Here is a 7,969-nt window from a genome sequence, read left to right on the forward strand (position 1 = left end):
AAAAATTCAAAGTGATAAGGTCAAAGGAGTCTCCTTTATCCCATTTCATAGTATTTAGTTAACAGTTTGAGAGGCTCAAGCCGTATTAAGCGCGGTTACAATAGGTTGACTACGGACAGGGGGACATGACCCTTGACCCGAAAATCCAATGCACGATCCAGCCTCCCAAAAGTTTATGTAACCAAAGGGTTGTGAGTTATAACATTCAAAACTATGGCTATATGCTATTCAATGGAATAATGGAAAGGGCGATTTGAAAATCATCTGAGGGGTGGCTCTGAACTCCATCATGAGTATGATTACTTCCATTCCGGACCAGCTTACTAATTCAAGTACGTTCTGCGACATCATGTGTCTAAGCAGGTCCAAGTGAGGCATCCAAACTAAGAAATCCTCAAGAAAAATTCTATTTCAAATGAGCCCTGATACACAAAAGTACCTTAGCCACGTCAGCTAAATGTCGTCCAATCGGGAACACTCAGGTGTGACGCATAAGGTTTAACTCTCACAACTCAAATCCCACAAATTACAAACCCTAAACCAAACGAGTAGAGAACCCACAACAAACAAAGAAGGTTTTCCCAAATTGTTCTCTAACTCACAAATTTATTTTCACCAAATTGCCAAACAAAAGAGCCATGAGTTTGAGTTTGCCAAGCACTCATGACTCCGAAACCCAGCTAGAGAAAACTGTCTAAAGCAATGGTGACGACACTATAAACTAAACCCTAATCAAATAGGTAATTAACAAAATCCCTCTACCAAACAGGGAATCCAACCAAGAAGTCAAATCCAAACCCAAATAGGACACCAATACGAAATAGGTAATATAAACTTAATTTCTGCATCATCCTAATTTTGAGCCGCAAATCTCAACAAGTTCAAGAAAATTTTGACAAAACGCTCAACTCATCAGAAAGCAAAAGCAGCATATAAGAAATGGGAGAGTGCAAAATGAAACTATTTACAGATTATTTACCAAAGAATATTGAAAAGAAAAAAAGGACAAAAATATGAGTTTTGCGTAATTGAATGCTTCCTTGATCCAACTTACAATGTAATGACTTTGCCTTATCTTTCACATATTTATCACATTTCTTAAAATTACAACAGCTTGAAAAGAATGAAACCTTTCCCAGTTTTCCCCTATTGGGACTTGTCATCGTTAACTATAGAACAAGTTTACTTTAAGATACGGAGTATAGCAAGACCGACAGCAGATATCGAAACAAGAGAACCTATGCAGTATTTTATGACATCGTATTTTGCTGCTTCCACCTGAGCCCTTAAAGCATGAATTTCCTGATAGTAGTAAGCGTTAGTAAAACGAATTGTATGTTGCACTCCTAGTTCAAATCGAAAAAGTGGTCAGCCAATTCTTACCCGATCAAGTTTGTTAGTGAGGTTATTGGTTTCAGCACTCTGATTTGATAGCTCTTCTCGTATCCTCCTGTACTCATTAACCAAAAGAATGAACAAGGCGAGTGAATTTCATAACTCAAACAGAGATTTTGACGAACTCAGAGAATACTATGTTTATTTAACGTATTCACTTACCCTCTTTCCAGGTTCAAGTCCAACCGCTGTCCTGCAGTAACTTTGTCGATTTCATACCTGCATCACAATAAAAACATTTGCACTGTGATGACGATTATAGAAAGCAAACACATATTCACATGGAAACAGACAGGAAATTACAGTAACTCCATTGATCAGACCTCAATTCACTCCGCATCTTCTCTATATCATTCCGAAGTTTTTCAGTCTCGTGTTGCAACAAAGAAAAATGGTGTCCCTGCATAACATATTCTTTCAGAGAACCAATGGCAGCTATTTAGTGTAACTGAAAATTAGATACAAGTAGCCATGCATTCATGTCTACTGATGTATACGTGATCTTGGAGACGACAACATCAGTTGAAACCCAAAATGCAGTCCAACTAGAAAACCATCAATGATTTGGCGACTTTTATACACAGGACAAACGCAGATAAAAACCAATTACAAAGCTTATTATAGAAACGTCAATCAGGCATAAAGTTCGCATACAAACGAAACAGTAAATAGATTTGAACGGCAACTAGAACAGAATCATCCACAAATCGACATATCAGGAAAAGAAAATTCAACAACTAAACACAAACCACGATCTCATGGTAATGACTAACGGAAAGAGCTGTTAAGTACCTGCGCACTTTGAATTTCGGATTTGAATTTGGACAAGTTGGATTCTTGGATCATCTCCGTCTATAAACAATTACGCAGAACATACATTCAAATACAACCATCATAATTTGATGAACGACAACATACACAGACGTAATCATTAAACGGGAAGATTAGAGTACACATGAAAGCTCCTTACTTTCTGCATCTCTCCTTTTGTAACAAATGAATGAGACACATTTTCCAAGCTGTCATTCAAAACTTCAGTAATGGCAGATGTTATTGCCTCCGCGTGCTTCGAGGGCACGCCTTGTCCCTCTAATCTCCTAACCTAAACACAATGCAGCATATAATAAACAACAATTACAACCTCTCTAATCTCACTGTAAATTTTTCATCACTTGACTTTGCACAATCATGCAATTTTCAAAAAATTCAAATTACCATATTTCTAAAGAGAAAGCGATTCGATTACTTACCAACGCTAATGTATCGACGAGAAACAACCGCTTTCCATTTGATTTGACCAGCTGAGAAGTCAGCCTGCAATCCAAATGCCTGTACTCCAACGACGGAGACACCGCTCTCGAGGCACCACCGGCCCCTCCGAAACCGGATAATCCGATCCCCGACCCGGTCCCCAGTTGGGCGACCCGTCTGCAAGCCGCGGCAGCGGCCATTCGAATTCGATTTCCGCACCTGATTCCCAATGCTAACTTCAATCTCAAACCTTCAATTGGTTGGTTGCCGAGAATCTGCACGCACGGAAGAGAAATGTTGACCGTTTGGTTACCGAGAAAACGCGAGAAAACGATAGAAAACAGTAAAAGTTTGAAAATTCAATCCGATCCAGTACGTACCTGTATCCGGAAAGCTACGAGCCGGAGAGCTAAGAGCAAATATATGCTATTTTTCCAGCTGAGAAATCCTGCAGGATTGGATTGGATAGGATTGCTGTTCCTTGTCCGTCTCGGAATTCGCAAAATATAAATACAGGGAGGATCCGGTTGATTTCGCGGTTTGCCTGTTTGGTTTGCTTTGTCTCCTCCTCTGGTTAAATTAGCTTCCGTGCCAAACAGAGCGCAAACTTTTTCTATTTTTCGGAAGCTGCTAATTGTGTTTGTACGGTCGTAAGCGTGATTCTTAATTAAGTGCTTAATCCTTCTTAATTAAGTGCTTAATCTTGTCTGCGATAATCCAGTCCAGAGCTGTATGCAGGTCGATTTGGTCGCCCTAGTGCTGCTCACTGATAGATTATCATAATGGTTTAGTGAAAGAGGAATCTCCATTAACCCGAATGGTTAATGAGCTAATTTCTTGGCAGACGCTTTAGCTTCACATGAGCATTCATGGATTGTAATCATGTTTGGGAGCACTTGCGTTATCAGTTGTTTCAATGTTTAATTTCGATTGTCTTGCATAAAATCACTTAGAAGCGCTACTCTCTATAAGTGATTCTAACCTTCCCGAAATAGGCTCTAATTGTCTCAGTTAACTTTTCATTTAACTTTCATACAAGTGTTTCTCTTATTAATCCGGTCACGTCATTTGAACTAGGAAAATCTTGTATACAACCGATGCATATAACTCCTCTTACACAGTTACACTAAACCGCTCACATATTAGTCACGTGACAAGTTTTAGGAGAGGAAAGTTATCTACAAGGTTGTATACAAGGATTGAAGCGTAAAAGTAGTGTATACAACGATTGTCAGAAATAATAATGTTATTAGAAAATAGCACAATCTCTTACTTCCCTCCACAACCAAATAAATAATAATCACCATAGATTAGTTATTCAACAGTTCCAAGATAAATAAGAAGCCCTCCCTCTAAGCCTATAGCAGTTGCACTAACATTCTATTGCTCAAAATGTGGATGGAGCGCAGAGGTGTTATAAACAGCACAAAAACCACGACGAATCGAAGACGAATACCGCAGATATGGAGTCAAGCCGAATCCTGCTTCTCGAGTTATTTTCTTCATTCATCTGGACTTTTCAACAAGCGATCTTACTTTGGTCGCCCTCTGTACTGGTATAGAAAATCATCGACACTTGCTTTTATGTAGTTCCCAACTTTACGTATGTTCTTAGTCACCCCTGAAGCAACAAGATCTGCGTTTCTTGTAAACCTACACATTCGTTAACAAACATCAGATAACCCGTTACAAATCAGGCGTAACGTTCAGAAAACTAGGATTCCGATTGTTCACTTTAATAGTCTTGCCTGTTGAAGAAAAGACTTCCTGCAGACTGAGTCGGTTGCTGCCTCTGAGTCTGAGGGACTTCATGAACATCTAAAAGGTGATCACAAGGGATAAATAAAGCCGACATTAAATGATAAATGTAACATTTCACCTGAACTTTAGAGCACAAGAATTTTTCGAAATCATTTCGAGAAACCAAACACTAGTTTATATATCTAAGATTCTTAACCAATGTGAAAGTCTGTTCAACCGAAGTAACTCATTCGATCCAACTATCTAAGTGCTAGTTTTGCAGGAAGATCTTAACTACATTGGAGGCAAACTATTGTAAGCAACACCTAGAAGGAGAAAGACAAGGGAAAAAAAGACGGGTAAACAAAAATTCAATTCCCTACCCTGTTTGTGATGGACATGGGCAGAAACGGGAGCAGCAGCAGGTGTCTTTTGAACCATTCTTTTGCCAACCAAAAGCTGCATTAACTCATGTCAGTTGGAATGCTTAACAAAGATTAATATAGGGAGAAGCATTTTATGTAGAAATTTCATGTGTCGAGAAAGTCAGTTTCTGCATAGACTTAATTACTTCCAGTTTTCTAAGCACTAAACACATTGATCCAACTCCAATTTGCACCAGAAGCTCACAAGTCGAATCATCTAATGAACGGTTCATAGCTTGTTATCATGCAATATATTTAGATCTTGTATAACACGATCTGACGAGATCTCATTAGTTAAACTCTAAAGCCATGGCTTGTTTGGTGTCTGGGATTGGATTAGGTTTGATACTTTACTATATTTAAGGTATGCTGAAAGAATAAATGAAAAAATTGCGTCCAACTTTTGAAGATAGAAGATGGATAACTCATCAAGGAAACTTATCCCTTGCAATCACCCCAAAATTCTAAGATTACAAAGATAACCTCCTTCATGTCTACTCCCCTCAAAATGAAAAATCATTCGCCTCTATCTTCAAATGAATTATAAGAGTTATCCATTCCGGTCCTGTCCTAGGCACCAAACGAGCCCTAAAAGTAATAGCGAATCCAATTAATATAAAAGAAACCCGAAAAGGACTTGCCAAGCTCCATGCATTTAAACAATCAGTTTTAAGGTAAATAATCAAGCACATGAACCCCTCACATTTCATATTAGCACATAATACAATGTTTTACTCTCTGTGTTTTTGTGTGAGGGCTTAGGAAAGAGAGGAGAGATATTTAACCTCAAGACCGTAGCAAACGGGCAATTCTGGTTGTTCCTTTCCAGAATGGTCTTTCGTAATACGATCCAAGTACAGCGAGTAGCCAGCACAAGTATAGCGAAATTCAGTAAGATGTCGATCATCTTTAGAAGCTTTCGTCTCAGTTTCCGAAACTATTGACTGAGGCACTGGTCACCAAAATCTACATATTAGTAACTAGTCCAATACAACTTTGATAAACGAATTTCAATTCACAAAAAGAAGAAAAAACACCAAACCAACAATCTCAACTACAAAATAAGGCGGCTATAAAATCCAATCACAAAAATGGCGGAGAAAGATTAACACTTTCTGGGAAATGGAAAAATAAATCAGACTGCAGCTCAAAGATGATGACTTGGTTAATTTCCTAAGCAAAATTATCGTCAATTAATCTCAAATTTAAGGCGAAATGATAAAATGACAAAAAGAAAACAACTTCCGTAATAAATCCAAGCAAGCACAAAATCAGAATTCAGATTTTAGAAATTGAAACCCTAAAATTCAAAATTCAAGAGAAAGAGAATCAAAAATTCCGCAATTGATAAGATTTCTGGTGATACAATAGGTCCGTTGGTGAAGAAACTAATGTTTTCGTATAAAACTTTCTCGAGAACCAAACAGAAAATAGCAAAGATAAGAGAAAAGGGAGAGATGAAACCTTCGGGGATGGCGCGAGGAACGCCGACGCAGAGAGGACTGTAAGCCTTGGATTTGAGGGCGGATGAATAATAGAGTGTTCCTTTGCATGATCTGCCTTTTTGGGAGGCTTTTGATTGGTCCCGGAGCTCATCTTTGCTGTTGTTGTTCGTATCCATGGCAGTCGTCGTCGTCGTCGTCACTGTGTCATCTGTGACTGTCTTCTTCTCGTTGTGTCGCGGTCGCTCTCTCGTTTGTGTACCCCCATTTTGCTCGGGTGCCCTCACACACGGCTTTTTACTCGCACGGAATGCTCTCTCACTTACGAATTTACCGGACTATTTTTTATTTTAATTTTTTTTATGATTAAAGTTGAGCTTTAGCATCCACTTAATATTAGGTCATGTAGTATTCTTTTTTATTTGTAAATGATGAGTCTTAAGTTTGATTTTCGTCAAAGGTAAATTTGAACCATATTATTATGTCAAGCCTTCCTTAGACCATCTCCAACCCAACCCTAAAATTTAGGTTTTAATCTAGATACAGCTTTTTTCTTTCACGCTTATGCTTAACTTTTTAGCCCGAAATTATTAAAATATGAAGATAGTATAATTTGTTTGCCAAATAATGAATCTAGGATAATTTTTTTCTTAAAGTAACTATAAAAAAAATTATATAGACTACCTTAATTTATTTTATGAACATTTTGACTTAAAAATATTAAGATTTCGATAAATATTGAAAAATTACTAAATCGACACCGTGAAACTCGTTGAACACTACAAAAGAATATGAAACACTTGAAAGATTTTTTTATATTTATTTTAGTCCTTAGATTTAAATTTTGACCGTTAGATTTTTTTATTACCGTTGGATTTGATCATATTAGATCTTAACCATTGGATTCAATGAATTTATAAATATAAAACTTAAAAAATACACATATATGGTGAGCCAGCCCACTAACCCAAAGGAAATTCTGGCCTGAATTTGCCTCGAAAATAAGTTTTGGGCTAAAACTCATATTTGGCCCAAGAGTTTGAGCAAATTGAGGTAGGTTTAGAACCTAAAATTTAAGTTTTACTCTAAACTTAAAGGTTTGAGTAAACCCTGCTTTGGTATTGAGGTGCTTCTGAAAAAAGTTGGTATCAAAAAAAGCTGGGAGCTTTTTTGTATTTGGTAAACATTCAAATTCAGCTTTTTTGCATGTTTTGGGTGAAAAAAAAAAGCCAAAAACACAAAGCTACAAAACCCAGCTTTGAAAAACAGGCTTTTTTTCCTTGCCTAGCTTCTACGCAAACTGATTTCGCAAGAGGGAGAATGGAAATCTCTTAAGCTATCTCTCTTGTTCCCCCAAATCCCGAAACCCCCAACACCAACCACGCTCATTCCGACCAGGTGTTTCTGCCTTCTTCTCCCGATTTTGATCCCACATCGTTTGATCTCGATCATGCGGTCCTTGACGAGCTTCACAAATTGGATTTGAAAGAGGAGGGGAGGATGATGGAGAGCCTAATGAGGTGCAGAAGCTGGATTCAATAGAGAAGGTAGAGGAGGATGGAGTTGGTGAGTGACAGAAGGTGGATGTGAAGGCAGAGGAGGATGGAGTTGGTGAGTTGCAAGAGGTGGATTTGAAGGCGGAGGAGGGTGGAGAGGGAGTGGAGGAAGAAGAGAAGAGTTCCGGTGAGCAATAGGGACAAGATAAAGAAGAAACAC

The 7,969-nt window shown here is 38.1% G+C and overlaps 2 protein-coding genes across 2 annotated transcripts; both read right to left on the reverse strand.

Annotated features, from left to right (window-relative positions):
• Positions 1 to 1,003: 1,003 nt before the first annotated feature.
• LOC125473148 (protein FMP32, mitochondrial-like) lies at positions 1,004 to 3,429 on the reverse strand. The gene is made up of 8 exons (XM_048575557.1): positions 3,027 to 3,429; positions 2,646 to 2,921; positions 2,366 to 2,497; positions 2,188 to 2,247; positions 1,719 to 1,795; positions 1,558 to 1,614; positions 1,384 to 1,450; positions 1,004 to 1,302 (listed from the first exon to the last, which is right to left on the reverse strand). The coding sequence occupies exons 2-8, from the start codon at positions 2,844 to 2,846 to the stop codon at positions 1,183 to 1,185; spliced, it is 714 nt and encodes a 237-aa protein (XP_048431514.1). The 5' UTR covers positions 2,847 to 2,921; positions 3,027 to 3,429; the 3' UTR covers positions 1,004 to 1,182.
• Positions 3,430 to 3,874: 445 nt separating this feature from the next.
• LOC103930973 lies at positions 3,875 to 6,589 on the reverse strand. Its single transcript, XM_048575558.1, has 5 exons — positions 6,276 to 6,589; positions 5,597 to 5,763; positions 4,770 to 4,845; positions 4,395 to 4,464; positions 3,875 to 4,299 (listed from the first exon to the last, which is right to left on the reverse strand). The coding sequence occupies exons 1-5, from the start codon at positions 6,430 to 6,432 to the stop codon at positions 4,179 to 4,181; spliced, it is 591 nt and encodes a 196-aa protein (XP_048431515.1). The 5' UTR covers positions 6,433 to 6,589; the 3' UTR covers positions 3,875 to 4,178.
• Positions 6,590 to 7,969: the final 1,380 nt, after the last annotated feature.

Source organism: the organism of the source record quoted next, unplaced genomic scaffold, assembly GCF_019419815.1.
Source record: "Pyrus x bretschneideri cultivar Hongxiangsu unplaced genomic scaffold, Pyrus_bretschneideri_v1 Contig8, whole genome shotgun sequence".
Classification (NCBI taxonomy): Eukaryota; Viridiplantae; Streptophyta; class Magnoliopsida; order Rosales; family Rosaceae; genus Pyrus; species Pyrus x bretschneideri.